The 19,075-nt window shown below is 42.7% G+C and overlaps 2 protein-coding genes across 2 annotated transcripts in view; one reads left to right on the top strand and one right to left on the bottom strand.

Moving 5' to 3' along the window:
• Window positions 1-19,075, top strand: part of LOC113926955 (coiled-coil domain-containing protein 162-like) — a 45,543-nt gene that overhangs the window by 9,411 nt on the left and 17,057 nt on the right. The window contains 4 exon segments of the mRNA XM_027602404.2: window positions 1,512-1,741; window positions 2,681-2,819; window positions 4,060-4,180; window positions 13,563-13,672. Of these exon segments, the coding sequence (XP_027458205.2) occupies window positions 1,512-1,741; window positions 2,681-2,819; window positions 4,060-4,180; window positions 13,563-13,672 (600 nt within the window).
• Window positions 17,805-18,324, bottom strand: LOC113926956 (ubiquitin-60S ribosomal protein L40-like). The gene has a single exon (XM_035728545.1). The coding sequence runs from the start codon at window positions 18,260-18,262 to the stop codon at window positions 17,963-17,965; it is 300 nt and encodes a 99-aa protein (XP_035584438.1). The 5' UTR covers window positions 18,263-18,324; the 3' UTR covers window positions 17,805-17,962.

Raw genomic sequence — 19,075 nt, 5'->3', positions numbered from 1 at the left:
TGTTGCAACTGGCTCCCGCTCTGGCTCCAGCAAGGCAGCCAATTGCCCCTGCTTGTCTTAGCAAGGTGGTGGTAGGAGGGTTTTGCCTCTGAGTTCACTCACCGGTGCTAGCAGGGTAAGTGGAGGGTGAAATATTGGCATCTGCCAGTGACATCTCCCATCTCTGGGGAGAGTTCATCTGCCCCTCCCCTCCATTTGCTTTTAGATTAGCCAATAAATCTCCTACACGTATAGTGTAGGTGCTTTTCAAACTGTTATTTTTTTTGCTGGGTCTTCAGGTGAAACTGCACACAAACCCTTTAAAAGGGGCATCTTGGGGCTTTTTGAGCAGAGGGGGCTACATGGCCCGTAGGCTGTCCCCTCCTTGTCACCATGCTCAGCCTTGGTCTGTTGAATATTTTCCATCACTCTGTAAGGTTTTATTTGATGAAAAGTTTCCTGAGGATAAAACAAATCTGGAAATCTTGGGTTAGCTGCTTAGTGAGGAGGTAGGCTACTTGAGGGGCTGTCAGCTGTGCGCAGGGCTATGGGCTCTCCCCTGGGTCTGGCTTGCCAACTCCACCTCTGACCAACCTTCTTTCTGGCAGCTGTGCCTTTATGTAGATATGTTAATAGCACTGATCCAGTTACACTACATGGGTGTTCTTCCTGTTCTGAGCCAGGAAACTTGAGTATCTGAGGTGCTGTTACCTGAATGTTCTCTGAGGCCCTTCTTGCCATAACAGCATGATCCAGGTTTGCCATCTTCGTCTGCAAAGCAACGCTCCTTTTCCTGTGACTGAGACCCTGTCATCAGGGTGAGGGCCTGGATGCAGGTCCCCGTTTTGTCTGTCACTCTCTGGGTGACTCTGGCCCTCTTTACACTCTGGCTGCAGGAGAGGGGAACCTGAAAACCTCATTCCCTCCACTCCTCCAGGGCTCAGAGCAACCCCTCAACAAACACTGATTTAGGGAAAGTACCAATGAATGAATAAACAAATCATAATTCTAAAGGAAAATTGCCTGTTGAATAATAAATTCAAATTAAGAGACATGTAAACTTTTAAAGGATGGGAGAAGGAATAGGAAATAAGATAAACTCACGTTTCCATTTCCTTATCCATAAAACAAGTAAAATCCCTAATCTGAGGTTATATTACAGCCCTACCGTGATGGGGAATTAAATCTTAAGTGTGTTGAAGGGCACTTTCCAGAATGCAGAGGCTAAACATGAAAGGCTCAATTTTTCCAAGGCAGGTAAAATGTTAGTACCCAAGTAAGAGTTTTTAAAATGAGTGATTCAAGACTCAGCAGAAAGCTGAAATGGAGACATTTCCCTCTTTCCGGTGTCCTATCTATTTAGAAAGGATGCTTTTACCCTTTCTAAGCTCTAACTGTGCTGTAAACCCATGAATCATTCCTTCTGGGGAAAATAGGCCTTTTCCAAAATGTTCGTTCTGCATGGGCTATATGTAAAAGTTATCCCATATTGATCTATGATTAATAAGGAAGAATTTCTGTAATGCTTTCAGGCAGATTTGTCCAGAGTGCCAGTATTCAGAAGTCCGTTCCAAAGCAGCCCAAAAGCCTCCAGGCTGCTGAGGGACCCATGCAATGCAGTGATGTCCCTTGCTTTCTTGAGATCATTTCTGGTGCTGTGGAAGCAGCTGGAATTGCTAAAGGAGCACTGGGGCGGACTCAAACTGCAAGTCCAGGAGAGCGATTCTGTCTCCTTCCACAAACAGTTCTCAGAACTCTACGAGTGAGTGTTGCTGAGGTAGAAATTTTTGTGAATGAGTGGAATCTGGGGTCTGATAAATTCCTCCCCTTACTCTGAGGGTGAGATTTGGTCCATAATCCTGGTACACCCAGCCCCACTGAGCGCAGAGGAAGCTGGGCAATGTGTCCTATAACCAGCGCTTTACAGGAAAAGCTGGGTTCTGTTGACTGCAGGGACAGTGCCTGGTTCCACTAAGGAACACTGTGTATCATTTACCTAGAGTTCTGTCTCTGGGAACTTGAGCTTGTCAAATGTGCCCATGGTGCTGACTCCTCAGCTATTTTAGTTCATAGGATCCCAGTGAGCCCTGGGTAGGGGGATGATGCTGCCATAAACTAGTCCCCATTTTCCGCCCCATCAGACCCAAGTGTTGAGTCTCTGAGAGTTTCATGAATTGCCGCCAGAGGTATAATATGGTGTAACATGAGGTTTTAGGTATGTGGGATGGTGGGGTGTTTTCACAGCTTCAGGCTCTAGCTAGGATGACTTAGCTGGCAGGAAAGACATGTTGCTTTTGCCATGTGTCTGTTATCAAACAAGCATTCACTAAGCATCCACTCACCATCCGACCTTACTTCTTGGGCACAAGAAGGTTCTCTTTGGTGGCATAGTCCCAGTGGTCTATCTTACAAGTTATTATGGTCAACTTCCCTGGTAACTAGGGAATGAGAGAACTTGTCAATATTTTGAAGAATGAAGACTGAAGTTATATGTACCCAATGGGAAAAGGCCTCAGGATTTAATATTGACTAAAGGAGTGGCAACTGTGGTAAAATTAGATGTCAATGTGAGTGACTGTAATGGGTTGGGAGGTTTATACGTGATGACAGAAAACAGAATGTGAATGGAAATGATTGTCAGAGAATCTGAATAGGAAAAACATATGTTTGTTTGCTAATTTCTGTCTCTCTTCTTCAATAGAACTGACATTCTCTACCCCAGCATGAAAGCTATAGCTAGGTGGATGGGGAAAGAAGATGAATTCGTAGGTATTATAATAAGTAGTCAGTCTATTCTTCCCCCCAACGGAGCTTCAGAAATTGAAATAAAAACCCAGCAGGTATGCAGGAACTCTTTTGAATGTGACTTTGAAATTTTGCTTTATGGCATAAGCATGTAAAACTACAGGTACACCCAAGTGGCATTTTTTTCTAAGACATTAAGTGGAGATTGAAGGCATGTAAATCATTGAACAGGCTCAGAGGGAACTAAGTATTTAAAAGCATGTGGAGCTTTGATTATGCAAATAACTATCGCTAATACCTCCATTTTGTAAGTCTAGATCTTCATATTTTGATTTTCCTCTAGTTAAGGTAGACTACCACAAAAAAAAGAGACTATGATAGAGAACATACTAACATCTTAAACTTAAAATCTAGCACACAATTATCCACTCCCTCCAACACACACACACCCATGAAAATGGAATATTCAAAATAGCTCCTGTGATTGTTTTTCTGAGAATAAGACAACATGATTTACACACTAGTCCATTTGGTGTGCTAGATGTGAGAGGTTGTTTTCCCAAGTGTTTGTTCACCTTGGCCCTGGGACACAGTCTCCACATGCCTGTGTTCCCTTGTGTCTGTAACAGGCAAGGCTGTGTTCTCCTTGTTACTGTAACAGGCAAGCAAAACTTCTAGCTGTTTGAGTGTCAATGGAGATTCTCATCCCCTGAAGATCAAAAATTCAGTGGCAATCTGCCCCCCGCCCCACAACACACACACACACACACACACCCCAGTCCCAAGCCCATTGCTTACCCTTCTGAGCCCTGGTTCTCTCTTGTACCTAGGGTCCTGTGACAGGGAGAAACATCGGCTCTACAAGCATAATGGGTAAAGTAAGGGCCCATGGTTATTGGGAGAGTTTTCTCCTGGTCATGTTTGGAATTTTAAAACTTCTCATGAAATCCTCCTTGATATCTAAATTGAGTTTCAGGCCCAGGGGTTTCTCTTGTAATGACATCTCATGAAATTCCTGACCACATTTAAGAGACCCCCAAAACACATGAGGTCACCTCAGACATTGAGCACTTTGCAATTTATCACGACTTGGTAAAAAAGGGTTGTATTTTATCAACTGGGATGTGGGCCAGGAAGAAAAGATGTTGGTCTCCAGAGAGGTATATCTACCCCTGCAGAAGCACTTGGAAACCCAAGAAAGGAACCCTTCCTTCTTCCCTGAGAGAGAGTAGCTGAAGGACAGGACCTAGCCCCAGACCCATCAGCAGGAATTTGACTTAGGAGCTCAGAGTATAAGCTGAATGTAGAAAGTGACTCTCAAACTTCTTACTCTAGCTTCAGAAACTTCTGGAAAATCTTGAAATTCATAAGATCCAAGAAGTATTAAGAAAAGTTAACAGAGAGATAGCACTAGTGGTATCAGAAAAATCCAAGGAGCAGTGTACTCTCCCTACAGGTAAAGTATGTTTATTTTATTACTTCACAAAATAGCATTTATTTTTTTTCCTAATTATAAAAGCAATCCATGTATCATTTTCATCATAAAAAAAGTATCACAATGCCCAGAAAATGATAGAAAAATTACTTTTTAACACCTTGGCCCAGAGAGAACTATTATCACTTTGATATATTTCCTTCTACTTAAAGTCTTTAAAATAGAAAATATTCGTTAAGTTCAGTCTCAACTCTGCTAGTTAACTCATAACTGAAATAAAGTTAAAATGGGTAAAACACATAAGCTTTTCTTATTTGTAATATATTTAAATATATATATATATATATATATATATACACATATATATGACATATATGTTAAAATCTCACAAATAACATGTATTTGGGGTGGGAAGGCAATCAAAATTCTTTCCTTTCATCTGAAGTCTAAAGTCAGGCTCACTTCACGGACATGTGATCAGTGCACTTACATAGGACCCAGGAGTACTTGGGGTTTAATGCTCTATGGGTACCATCTTGAAACTCTTGATTTTAACTTAGAATTTGTGTTTTGTAACTGGAATTCAGTGAGTCCCTGGAGCATGCACCAAGGACTTGGAGCCTTTGCCTTACACACAGTTCCACTTCTTACTGCCTCCCCACCTTGCCAGGAGGGGTTCTCAGCTGCCTACTCATCTGCTCTCTGGCACTCTAGGCACCCCCAATCTCCCCCTCAGCATCCCCACCCAGCAATTGCTGCCACCCTTCTCTCCACCGGGGGCCTGAGCAAGAGGAAGATCAGGATATGTGTACCTAGTAGTATCTCAAGGACCCTAGTCTGGCAACATCATGGTACATCTGATGGGTGACTCAGTGGGAGCAAGCCTATTGCCTATCCTTAGATTTGTACAATATCCCGGGATGGAGGTTACAATACCCTTTGGCTGGCCTGTCCACAGTGGGCCCGTGGGAAGGAAGGAAAGCTGCCTGGCTCAACTTCTCTGCCCCTGGCCAGGACATGGGGCCGCCGTCCCGCAGCTGCATATACACTCATGCTTCCGGTCACAGGCTGGAGCCCCTGGGTGCCTAGAGGGTCACACTTGCCTTACAAGCATTCCTGTGCCCAAGGAGTACAACATTAAAAATGAATAAAAACACCATGCCAGGTGAAGAAAGAGACTGCAGAAGAAAGGAAACACCATATTTTAGTACCTATAGTGGTGCTTTTTTCCTCTACTTTTTGAATAAGAAGCCCTGCATTTTTATTTTGCCCACGGTGTCATAGATTATGTAGCTGGTCCTGTCTAAACTTCAATGTCTACTCCTGACTCCTACTAATTCTGTAGGAAAAATCCATAACCTTTAAATGACAGAGAAGTTGTTTAACTAGGAAACCAAATTAGATTTTTCTTTTGAGACAAAGTCCACAGATACTGTAATGTGCATTAAGAATCTACATCCTCACCTAAGACATTGTCATTTTTCTCAGTGCTTCGAGTAACTGAATTCTGTCAACAGGGCTTTGGGAAAAGGCTATGCAGTGAGAGGGCAAGCCACTTCTCAGCTGGGGATGTCACCAGAGAGCTAAATGTCACCAGAGAGCTAAGTGAGGTTGAACTTCAATTACAGAGCATTTAACAAGACACAAAGCACTTGTTGTCTGTGCTGTGTTTGCTGCATCCAGGCGGCTCCCTTCGAGTCTTGGGAGAAAATCCACAGGCATGCAGCAGGTGCAACCATGTGCATGTTTCAGGCTGTGGTTTAATGAGACACCAGGATAGTGGGGGAAAGGAGGAAGCATTTTTGCTTTGAGGTTCTGCTGTGTGCCCCCTGGTACAGGGTGCTTGTCAGCCGTGCTTGGAAAGAGCCTTCAGTAAGAGGCTGGTGGGAGTCAGGCAGAGGGGAGGGGTAGAGTTATTGTTAATGGTGATAAGGTTGATATTACCAAAACTTACTTTGGCTAGAGTATACTGGCCAATTCTAAGCTCTTGTTCAGATTCTATACTCACGACTTTTAAAACAAATGCCAATAGTGAAGGTGTTTTGTTATTGTTGGTTTTGTTTTTGGCCTGTTAAGCATGACTCAATGTGGGTGTCCTCCTGTAGTGAGTTTCCCCAGGGCAAGTGATGGAGTCCCCGCTGTGTGCCAGGGGTGCTTTTATAGACATTTCTTCAGTGTAGTCTTCTTGAGACCTGTGGACCGAGAACCTTCAAAGAAGGCAATAAAACCTTGGAATCTCCACTCACCTACTGTGCATCTCAGCAGCAAGAAGCCACCATAGTGGATGGGGCTTCCAACAGGGGCCGCTTCTTCATTGCAGAGACCGCCTTTTGTGGCCAAGGTTAGCTTGGCACTAGGAGTTTCTAAAGAGGGAGTTGGGAATGGAGAGTATTGAGACCCAGGGGACATCCCAAGCTCTTGTCCTTCCCTCAGGGACTTCTCTGTCCCTGTTGGCCAACTCTGGTGTCTACATTTATTACCAGCCAGAAAGAAACCCTCCAATACTTCTCTGTCTCCTCCCTCCTTCCCACCTTGTCTTGGAGCTTTATCTTCTTGTATAACTTCTGAAGGGGTTTCCAGTTTATCAGTGAGCATCTGAAAATGTGGCAGTCACACCTGGTCCAGTGCTAGTTTGTCAGAGCTGAACTGGTGCTCCCCTGAGAACTTTAAAAAGTTGCTCCAGACATCCTTGTTAAGTCTCAGGGCTTGGCTTAGCAGAGAGTTGGGCTCCATGGATTCAAAAAGGCTCTGCTATTCCCCATATTTGACATTTTGGCATTGAAGTAATTCTTAATTGACTTTCTCAATTTCTCTGAGCATTTATAAGGTCAGCAATCTCCAGAGTGGAGTGCCTATATCTCAGGGGTGTGGGAAGAAAATATTAGAGCTTCTAAATAGATTAAATCCATATATAAGAAGTCACATGTCACACTCTACACTGAGGTGTCCCGAAATGACCACTCTAAGGCAATCCACAAGCAAGCACTAAGAATTAGTGGAGACACTTCTAATCCTGGTATATGCTTATTGTCAGCCGCGTTATAAGGTTTAAAAGATAACTACATCTGAAAAGAAGTCAGACAAAAAAATTTAAAAGGTCAAGAAAACTCTTAGGAATGTAGATTGAGATCCATTCTCATTGTTGATGAGCTTCACCCTAAGCATATCATGCTATACAATATTAGCCAGTGATAGTATTGTAGGTAGTTAGAAATACATAAATATACACATGTTAACAGTGAGTGGACAAAAATGTTTTGCTTGAGGGAAGCATAATCCAAACACTTAGGAGAGCATGGTCAAGGCCAGCATTCCCAGCAGTGTGCCCTAGAACACCAGTTTCTTAACATGTTAGTGCAGTGGTTCTCTCTATCACCCTGTACTAACAGACTCACAGGCTACCTGACGCTTTCCATTCCCTTGGTAACACAAACTGGCAAAATACTCACTGATCACAGTCTTTGGGTTCCCTATGTTTACCTAGTATCATTGATCATTGTTTGCTCCAAACCTGTTCGTGCCAGTTTTGCTTGTCATTGTGTTTGAGTAATTTAAGTATTATTTAAACCAATGACATAGGAGTACAAAAAGAGATCTGTTCTATAAAAACCAAGTCGAAATGGATAAACTGTGGTACATCCAGTCAATGGAATAATATTTAATGCTAAAAAGAAATGAGCTATCCAACCATGAAAAGACATGGATAAAAATGTCTATTACCGAAGCAAAAGAAACCAACCTGAAAAGACTACATATTGTATGATTCCAAATATATGACTTTCAAGAAAAGGCAGAACAATGGGGACAGTAAAAAGATCAGTGGTTGCCAAGGGTTTAGAGGTGAGAGAAGGATGAAAAGGCAGAATACAGAGGATTTTTAAGGTAGTGAAACTATTCTGTATGATAGTATAATAGTGGAGAGATGCCAGTTACACATTTGTCAAACCCATAGTTTCACCAAGAGTGAACCGTAATGTAAACTATGGACTTTGGGTGATAATGACATGTCAGTGTATGCTCATCAGTTTTAACAGACACACCACACTGGTGTAAGATGTTGATAGTTGGGGAGGCTGTGTGTTGGGGGTAGAGAGGGCAGGGAATATGTGGGAACTCTCTGTACTATCTGCTCAATTTTTCTATGAACTTAAAACTGCCCTAAAAAAATGATACATTTGGATTGTTCCATTGTCTTTTAGTTTTCTTTCCATAAAAAGAAAGAAACAAGCAAACCAATAAAACCACACACTAGAAAACCACACAATGTGTTATGGTTTCTAGAAGAAAGATAGTACAGAACTCCAATGAGTGGGTGCATACAAAGAAAAGGCCTAAGTTCTATGTTAGAAAATTGGCAAATGTTTGTATATTTTTAAGTTAAATAAAATGTTTAAGATACCGCAAGTCATTTTTTTAAAGCATTCTCTGGTTTAACAGACTTCTTTTGATTAACAAACCAACTCTTAGTCTTGATTGCAAGGAAAGGACTTCTGTGTTTTGCAAGGGTTGGGGGGAGGGGGAAGATTTTATTTATTTGTTTTTTGCCAAAACAAGTTTGGGAAACTTGTGGTAAGTAATGTTAAAAAGGTTTCTTTCCTCCAGGCCTTCTCAGAGCCTTTACTATCATAGTGTGCACTGTAAAGCTCCAAAAGAGAGCATATGAAATATTCTTTATTTTTTAAAAATTTTTTATTTAAATTCAAGTTAGTTAACATATAGTGTATTATTAGGTTCAGGGTAGAGTTTAGTGATTCATCAGTTGCATATAACACCCAGGGCTCATTACATCAAGTGTCCTCCTTAATGCCCATCACCCAATTACCCTATCCCCCCACCCACTGTAATGTTCTTTAAATTTATTTAACCACAGAAAACTTTTCTCCCCTCATGAGTATCTATCATCAACTCAAGGGACTAGTGTTCTGGGGAGCAGTTTGAGAAACACAGGAGTAGAAATACATACATACGTACATATGCTTAAAGCAATAAGGTTTCAATGTATCCACCTTCTGGGGAACCCCGGCTGGTCAGGAGAATGTCGTTTGGCAGTTGGATGCCTTCAAGTTTCAGTTCTGCTGAGCTCAGGACCCAGGAGCCACTTAGGCAGATGCTAGTGGTTGTGTTAGAGAAGTGAAATGCTACCAAACCAAGATGCCTTTCCTAGAGGGAGGAGGCTGACTAGAGGGTAGGGAGAGTGTTCATAGAGGGAGAGATGGGAAGTGGTTTGGCCACCAGGAAGTCAAAGTTTCCTCCAGTCAAAGCACCTGGGAACAGAGGGAGAGGAAAGAACAAAACGCTAATTTAACCCCCAGTGTGCTGTCTCCTTCCCACCTCCATGCTGCCATCTAAAACTGCTTCATCTTAAAGAAGCCATGACCACACACACACACACACACACACACACACACACACTCACACTGAAAATGAGACCCATTTGGAGACCACAAACTCTACTTGGCCAGGAATTACTTCTCTTGGATGAATTCGACTCTCCCTGGCTTCCCCTGACTCCTGCCTACAGAAGTACTTGCATGTTTGAACTTGAACTCATGAGGAAGAAGTATGGCAGGAAGATTTCCCAGCACTTTGGTAAAATACTTAATACTTCCCCTTCAGCTGAAAAAAAAAAATACGTCCCCTTCAGCTTAGCCCAGAGCTAACCCCTAAAACCACCTCTGTGGGCATTTGCCAGGTGATGGCCCCCAAACCAGAGTGTGTGGCAGATGTGGTCCCTTGCCAGGCTTTTCTGTGAGCCAGAGACCTACCGCTAATGTACCCTGGAAAAAGTATCCAATTTCTTGTCTGAAAATTTTCTGAAATATACATGAGCTCTGTTTTGTCAAAGCTTAGACTTAACAAAAAGTCTTAAACATCTTAAGAAGTGTGAACTTCTAGGCACATTACCTCTATTGGATTTTCCACGTCAACTATGCCAGGACAATGGTATTATGTCTACTCACCTTTATTATCCTAAAGGAAAAACAAAGTCAGATTTCTTGTTTATGGAAAATAGCCAACTGTGGAATTCTGAAACCCCAGAATTTTCAAAATCAGGACCACCCAATAAATAAGATAATTGCAAGGGGCTCCTGCTCTGTGAAACCACATTTCTGAGAGGACTGTGCTGGATGTTTCCCCTGTGTGCACCACATCTACTGTCAGAAAAAATGAAAGTATGAGTAGGAAATCACATCTGAAATTAGAAACAGCTGGAGACAGGGAGTGGCCCTGTGTGTATTCTTGCTGCGGCCAGCACCCCCACAACAGAAAAGGGAGGGGGGCAGGGCTTGGCTTCTATCTCTGACTCCATAGGTTTCTTTTTGTTTCCAGACTCCCTTGGGGTCATGCACAAGGAAGTAGACCCTACCCAACATAATTAAACATACACATGTGCTCTTGCTCTCCCATATGGAAGTTAAAGAGTGTTGATATATTTATACAGCTCCAGCACTGTCATATTAAGTTTTGATTTTTTTAACAGCTAATACATTCACCTGACTCAAAACTCAAAACAATATAAAACATATATGTTTAGAGATCTCGTTGCCACTACTGACCCCCTTTTGTCACCCCATGTAACCATTTTTGTTAGTTTTTTTAATATATACTATCAGTGCTTCTTTATGCATATACTAATTCATTCTTTCATCCAATATCTATTTACTGGGCACCTAGTATGTGCCATACTACTATATTTTAGGCACTGTTTGGGGGATACATCCCTACTTTCGTGGAGCAAAACTCCTTACTCTTGTGGACTTTATCATCTAGAAGGGGATAGGCAGATAATAAGCAATAAACAGAAGAAATAAGAAAACAATGGAGTAAGGAAGATGGTGGTGTGGAAGTTGGAAGCAGGCACATTGCAATTTTAAATAGGGTGGTCAGAATAGACTTCATGGAGAAAGTGACACATTGAGCAAAGTTTGAAGGTGATGAGGGAGTTAATTACTATGTGGGTATCTGGGCAGACAGATAAACAGACAAAAGAACAGCCCACACAGAGGACCTAAGTACCTACCATGTTTATGGAACAGAAAGACCCAAGTGTGGCTGGAGTGGAGAGAGTGAGGGAGAGTAGTAGGAAATGAAACCAGAGCGGAAGAGTGAAAAGAGGACAGATCACATAGGGCCTACTCTTAACGTTTACTCTGAACGTAATGGGGAACCTGTCCCAGATTTTGAGTGACATGATCTGACATATTTTATTTTTTTATTTTATTTTATTTTATTTTATTTTATTTTATTTTATTTTATTTTAATTCTAAAAGATGTATTTATTCATTTGAGGGGGAGAGGGGCAGAGAGAAGGGGGGAGAGGGAATCTCAAGCAGACTCCCTGCTGACTGTGGAGCCCAGCTCAGGGCTAGACCTCACAACCCTGAGATCATGACCTGAGCCAAAATTAAGAGTCAGATGCTTAACTGATTGAGCCACCCAGGTGCTCCTGATCTGACATATTTTAATAGAATCTCTCTGGCTGTTGTTTGAGAATGGACTGTAAAGGAAAAAGGGTGGAAGAAGGGAGAGGCTGCTTTGGAGGCTATTGCAATAATCTGAACATGGGGAGATGGTGGCTCAAACAAGGATGGGAGCAGCGGCAGTATTAAGTGGTCAGATTCAGGGCATGTTATTGAAGTAACCACTAATGGATTGTGTATTGGGTGTGGGACAAAGAGAAGAGTCCACGATAACTCCAAGATTTTTGACCTGAGAAACTGGGAAAATAGAATTGCCATCAGCTGAGATGCCAAGTTAGGGAGGGAAGATCAAGAATTTATTTATGCCCAAATGATATTTAAAATGCCTTTTAGACATCCAAGAAGAGATACCAGGTGACCATTGGATCTAAATTTGAAGGTTGTGAGCATATGGATGATGTTTAGCCATGAGACTAAATGAGATAGCCAAGGGAGTGAATGCAGATAGAAAAAAGGAGGTGAACCAAGGGCTGAGTCTGAGGACACTCTAATGTTAAGACCTGGAGGTGGGGAGGGAAAAGGAGAACCAGCAAAAGGGACCTAGAGGGAAAAAACAGCAAGAAGAAAACTAAGAGTGGTATCCCAATGTCTAGTGATGAAAGTTTCTCAAACAGGAGGAATGTGACAAATTATGTGACATGCTTCTGGTAATCGAGTAAAATGAATGTTTTTAATCATGTTGAGGTCACTGGTACTTAATACAAAATCAGTTTCAGGGAAGCTGTGGGGGCAAAAGCAGGTCAGTAGGCTTAAGAAGGATTTTGAGAGGTCACAGACAGTAAAGATAGGCCGTTCTTTCTGAGAGTTTTCCAAAAAAAAAAAAGGGGGAGCAAAGAAATGAAGCAATAGCTGACGGGGGAAGTGGGGTGAAGAGACGGATTTTTATGAAGTGGGAGAAATAATATGTGATATTGTGAAAGACCCAGGAAAGAGGGGAGAAGTGATACTGGAGAATGCTGTATTTCTGGAGTGATAATCTTGAATACGCTTGAGGCGATAGCCCCTCCTTTATTATATTTATCACATCTTTCTTATGAAAGATGAGAATATTTTTATATTCACTGTTCCTCACCTGGCGTTTTTCACATAATAAACTATGGTTCTTTCCATATCAATACATGGAGAAGGTTCTTTTTTATAGCTGCATACTATTCCATTGGAAGGATATACCACAGTTTATGTGTTGCTTCCAAGCTACTGCTGTCCTAAACAATGTTACTCTGAATAACTGTGTATATGCCTCATCTCATATGTCAGCCTGTTGCTGCTTCAATCCATAGTCTGTCAGCTCTCAACACTTCTAGTCTATGACTATAAATATAATAGCTCTTCATTTCTTTCTTTCTTTTTTAAGATTTTATTTATTTATTTGACAGAGAGAGACAGTTAGAAAGGGAACACAAGCAGGGGGAGTGGGAGATGGAGAAGCAGGCTTCCCACTGAGCAGGGGGCCTGATGAGGGGCTCAATCCCAGGACCCTGGGATCATGACCTGAGCCGAAGGCAGACGCTTAATGACTAAGCCACCCAGGTGCCCTGCTCTTCATTTATTTCTGTTAGTTGTGTTAGGCCAAAATAATTGTTCAGATATATGTAGGGACTTAATGAAAATAGATATCATGTTGGATCAACAATAACATTTGATTCAGGATTTTTAGTTACGATAACAGAATATTGTTCACTGGGCTTCAGAGGTACTTTTCCAAATCTTTTCATTAGGAATCTTGTTAGAGATCTTCCTTATTCCTGTGTTCTGGAGGATTCTGTGACCTCAGCCACCTCCTCCCCTCCCCCGCCTCACCCATTAGTTTTAATGTATTTGGAAATAACAGTTTCTTGTGTCCAGTGTTATGTCTCAGAGAGTAGCCATTAATTGTTGTTTAATGTTTCATGATACCAGTGTTGGTGTGTTTCTCCCCCTAGACCTTTGGAAGCACCATGTCATGAAAGAAAATTTTTCCGTTAGCAGACCACAGATAGTTGAAAAATTTAAACAGAAATTAATGGAAAATTACCAGGATGGTGGACTAGAGGTATGTATCGAAAGTTAGTCATTTTAGAGTGTGTTTTTTTGTAACAGAAACCCAAACAAGGAAGACTTTCCCTTTAGCACCTTTCCTAATGCTTCCCTTACTCCCTTAGAATAAAGATATGAATTCTGAGGCTTAACTCAAAGTAGTAATCACTTGTTATCATTTTAATTTTGGAAAAAGATTGATTTCTAATAAATTATGGGAGAGAAATTAGAATATGCATTCTGGCTAATTTCAGATTTGGCCAGTTTTTTAAAGTAACCTTGGAGTTTGTTGATGAGTAAGTTGTTTTTAGCAACATTTCCTGTGTTGATTTTTTTATTTTTTTAAAGAGTTTTATTTATTTATCAGACAGAGAGAGAGAGAGCACAAGTAGGCAGAGCAAGAGGCAGAGGGAGAGGGAGAAACAGGCTCTCCACTGAGCAGGGACCCCGACACGGGGCTTGATCCCAGGACCTTGGGATTACGACCTGAGCTGAAGGCAGACTGCTAACTGACTGAGCCACCCAGGCGCCCCCTATTTTATGATTTTTTTAAAAAAATTTTTGAGGGAGAAAGAGAGAGTGCACGTGTACGTATGCACGCATGCCAGTGAGGGGGGGAAGAGCAAGTGGAGAGGGAGAGAGAGAATCCCAAGCAGACTCCATGCCCAGCGCAGAGCCCAACATGGGGCTCTATTTCACGACCCTGAGATCATGACCTGAGCAGAAATCAAGAGTTGGAGGCTTAACTGACTATGCCTCCCAGGCACCCCCTGTGTTAGTTTTTTAATATAGAAAATTTAGAAGAGAGAAACTAAAATAGCCTATAATTCCACTACCTAGAAAACATTTTTTAAATGTATAATACAAAAAAAAAAAAATCAGAAAGGTAACATTTCCACCCCTCCTTCACTGTACCATCCCCAGTTCTCTCCCCACAAAGGAAACCAGTATCAACACTATTTTGTGTTTGTATATATATTTGAATCCATAATAACTGTATATAATATATATTTAATAACAATAATATGTATTTAATACATACAATACACATATACACAGTCCTTGGAGTTTTCAACTGTTGACTATTTCTACACAGTGCTGAAAAGGCAGAATAAGAGAGCGTATGTGGCGCGGCGCCTGGGTGGCTCAGTCGTTAAGCGTCTGCCTTTGGCTCAGCTCATGGTCCCAGGGTCCTGGGATTGAGCCCCACATCGGGCTCCCTGCTCTGCGGGAAGCCTGCTTCTCCTTCTCCCATCCCCCTGCTTGTGTTCCCTCTCTTGCTATGTCTCTATCTGTCAAATAAATAAATAAAATCTTTAAAAAAAGAGAGAGAGAGTGTATGTGGCTCTATGGTCATAGCAAAGCTTTCAGGATCATTAACAAATGAAGCATTAAGTACATTAGGTAGATATGAATCCAGTTGCCTTTGAAATTCAACCATTTTTTAAAAACCTGATTTAGTAAAATATGCTTAATTTTTTAAAACAATATTTCCATCAAACTTATATTTTTCTAAGCTCTTCAAATATTCCCCATAATTTTGTAATAAACACTTCAGTTTCTAATTACGAGGTAGAGAATTCACTAGCTTGGTCAGGGACACTTTTTCCTCAGAGCTTGATGATTTACACATATTTCATTTAAGCTTTCAATTACACCCAAATGTGGTCCTGTGTATTCTGATGAGGAGGTGAAGTGGTTCCTTTTGGTCCCTGCAGCTCAGACGTTCTCAACCAGAGTGATTAGGGTAGGGCATGCTTAGAAATATGTTTGAAGCAAAAAATTTGGTGGCTCTCCTTAAAAAAAGGAAAGAAATTCTGACATGTGCTTCATCATGGATGAAGCTTAAAGACCTTATGCTCAGTGAAAAAAGCCAGTCACAAAAGCATAAATGCTACATGATTCTGCTTCTGTGAAGTACCCACAGTAGTCAAATTCATAGAGACAGAAAGTAGAATGGTGGTTGTTAGGAGCTGGGGGAGGGGGATGGGGAGTTGGTGTTTAGTAGGAACAAGTGTCTCAGTTGTGCAAGATGCAAAGAGTTCTAGAGATTGTACAACAGTGTGAATGTACTTAATGCCACTGAACTTTACACTTAAAAATTGTCTAAATGGTGGCACCTGGCTGACTGAGTTGGTAGAGCATGTGACTCTTAATTTCGGAGTCAAGAATTCGAGCCCCACCTTGAGTGTGGAGATTACTTTAAAAAAAAAAATTGTTTCAATGGCAAATGTTATGTGATGTATATTTTACCACAATAAAAAAAAACAAAAAGTCTGTGGCTCAAGATCTGCTCAACCCGTATGTATATGCTTTACTCCAACATTGAAGATGGGATTGTCTAGGAAAGAAATGTGGATATTAGGGCAAACCCATATCGGGTATAACTGAAACCCAAGGTACCCTGAAGAGGTTGGTGACTGCCTGCCAGTGTCTTGGAATCAGAGGACACCAGGACGTTAGAGCCCTCCAAACTCTATGCCTGATGGACTTCTAGCCTCTTCTGGATCATCTGCAATGACCGGGAACTCACTCTCTTGCAAGCCCACCCGCCCTCCCCAGCCATTCCTGGTAGCTCTTGTTTTAAGCAGTTTTTAGTGAGTTGGCTTTGGCCTCCCCACAATCTCCATCAGAGATCCTAGTTCTGTCCCTGGGACATCATAGGTCATGGTTCTGACCCCTCACAACAAGCCTTTAGGTATCCAAAGGCAGGTCAGTCCGAGAAACTCAATTAGCACCATTGCTAGCATGGGTGAAGCCTCGATAAAATTACAACAAAGGGCCTGCTCTGATAGCACAAACCCAAATGGGTGCCCCTCTGGGTGGTGGGTTACAAATTGTTACACCTTCCTCCAGATGGGTGCGGCCCAAGCCAGGGCACATAAACTGGAAAAGGGAGCAGGCACGGGACTCCTCCCTCACCTGGGCGCCTCTGTGCAGAGGACCTGAGCCCAGCCTTCTCTTCTTCAGACTAAACCTCTTTCATGTCCTTCAATCACTTTATATGAGCAGCCCTCCCATCCTGGTCAGTCCCCTCTAAATGCAAGATCGTCTGACCAGTGGAAAGTGTACTTGTCCTGTGTGATCTGCTTTGATTAATGCCCATGAGTGTGCTGGGTATTGGCAGCTGCTTCACGGATGACACATGAGGCTAACAGTCACCTGAAGCCCACACGTTGCCTTCAGGCATCCTGCAGCTGCCATATTATTAGCCTTGTTCTTACTCAATTTAGTCCACTCTGAACTTCTTGAAATCCTTAAAAATTTGGATTTTTATCATCCAGCACACTCTCACTCCCTCCCGGGTTCATGTCAGCCTGCCCTCGGTCTCCTCATTCAAGTTATTACTGACAGTGTATGCCAGGACAGGCCCCAAGCCCTGTGCTACCCCCTTGGGGTCCCCTTCAGGCTGACCCCACTCTCTGGGGACAGTCTTTCTGTGGCCAGCACCCCATCCATGCAGCCCATCCGTTATACTGTCGCCCAGTCTATGTTCTCCACTGGTCCACAAGGACATCATGAGGAACCTTTCCAGATACCCTGCTGAAATCCAGGTACATCGCATGCGCTCTATTTCCTGAAAAGGTTCATCTGACCTGATTTTTCTTGAATCCATATTGGCCTCTAGTGATCTTTTCTTCCTTCTCCAAATTCTAAAAAAAACAGCCTTTCACAATCAGTTCTAACATCTTGCCCAAATTTTATACCAAACACACTGACCTAAACTTAGAGACTGACTTTTATTGCAAATCAGAACTATAATAGTCTATTGTGTGGATTCCAGAACCATTTCCATTCGTATGCCAAAAGTCATTCATTCATTTAGCCAGTGTTTATAGATCTCCTTTTTTTTCTAGGCACTGTATTAGATTAAAGGCAAAAGGTACAGTTCTTGCCCTCAAAGAGTTTATGGAATCAGGTGACCCAGAAGTGTCAGGAAAAGATACTTTACATTAAATGCTTTGAGAGAGGCATACACAGGAGATACAACCCACCTAGGGGGTAGGGAAGAAATAGTCAGGGAAGACTTCCAGGAGGAGGTGTTGTCTGGGCCAAGTCTTAAAGCACAAATAGGAGTTATTCAGATGAAGAGGGGCTGGGGAAGGAAGGTAGAGAAATTTTTTTTTTCAATGAAAGGGAAACTTTATTGAGGCCCCAGGCCCTTGGGGCTCGGGCAGGAAGCTGCCCTGTGGGCAAAGGAAGAGCCGGTGGAGGGGCCTTATTTGACCTTCTTTTTGGGGCGCAGGTTGTTGGCGTGGCCGCACTTCTTCTTGCGGCAGTTGACAGCACGGGGGTGCAGGCGAGCCTAACACTTGCGGCAGATCATCTTGTCACAGTTGTATTTCTGGGCCAGTTGGCGGAGGGAAGGCTCAATGATGCCACCCCGGAGGCGAAGCACCAAGTGCAGGGTGGACTCTTTCTGGATATTATAGTCTGACAGAGTATGGCCATCTTCCAGCTGTTTGCCCGCAAAAATCAGACGCTGCTGGTCAGGCGGGATGCCCTCCTTGTCTTGGATTTTGGCTTTGACATTCTCAATAGTGTCACTGGGCTCGACCTCGAGGGTGATGGTCTTGCCCATCAGGGTCTTCACAAAGATCTGCATCTCTACGTCTGCTGGCGCGAATCCGCAAGGCCGCCGCCACCAAACCACTCGACCACCTCGTTGAAGAGAAAGAGGGCCAGGAAGGTAGAGAAATTTAAGAAGGGAGTATAGCAGAGTTCAGAGGAGGACATTGAAAAGGTGGACAGGGCCAGTTGCTGAATGGCCTTGTAGGCAATCCTTAGGAGTCTGGATTTCATCCCAGAGTCAGTGGGAAGTCACTGAAGCATTTTGTCAGCAGAGGTGGGTTTTAGAAACATCATCAAAACACCTTGTGCATGCCTGATATTAGACCAATTATGAGGGGCTCCAAGATGAAACAAACCACAGAAGTGCAATTTGCTCCCTGCAAAGCCAGACTTTTGCCAAAACAAGGCCTAGCACCTGCCAGGCTTCACCCCAGGCTGGCTCTCCAGAAGAATCTGGTGATTTTCCAGCCAGTGCCATTCATCACAGTTCAGGTTTAACTGTTGGTGAAGAAATCAGCCCATGGGAGGGCATGGTCTTCAGTCTGTGGTTTTATGGAACCCAAGGATCTGCCCTGAAGGGGAGGTTGGAAGATGAACCTACTTCATGCTGCATTTTGAGACAGAGCTGACATTTAGTGACCTAGGAAGGCAAGGGTAGGTTGCAGAAGAGCTTTTAAGAAACACAATAACAAAATACAATTTCTCTGGCCTCTGGAGATGCTCAAGGGGGTCCTGGCCATTCCTACACCTCTGGTGTAACACAGACTCACACAGAGGTGCCTTACACTGGCTAAGAGGGGATGGTAGAAGGCCATTGAGGTCCGAATCTGCATTTCTGTTTGTTTGG

The sequence above is a fragment of the Zalophus californianus genome, chromosome 7 (genome assembly GCF_009762305.2).
Source record: "Zalophus californianus isolate mZalCal1 chromosome 7, mZalCal1.pri.v2, whole genome shotgun sequence".
In the NCBI taxonomy this organism is placed as follows: domain Eukaryota; kingdom Metazoa; phylum Chordata; class Mammalia; order Carnivora; family Otariidae; genus Zalophus; species Zalophus californianus.
This window is presented reverse-complemented; position numbering and strand designations above follow the sequence as displayed.

What these genes read in the sequence shown, in the direction of transcription:
- LOC113926956 (XM_035728545.1), bottom strand. Translation starts at nt 18,262, where the DNA reads ATGCAGATCTTTGTGAAGACCCTGATGGGCAAGACCATCACCCTCGAG.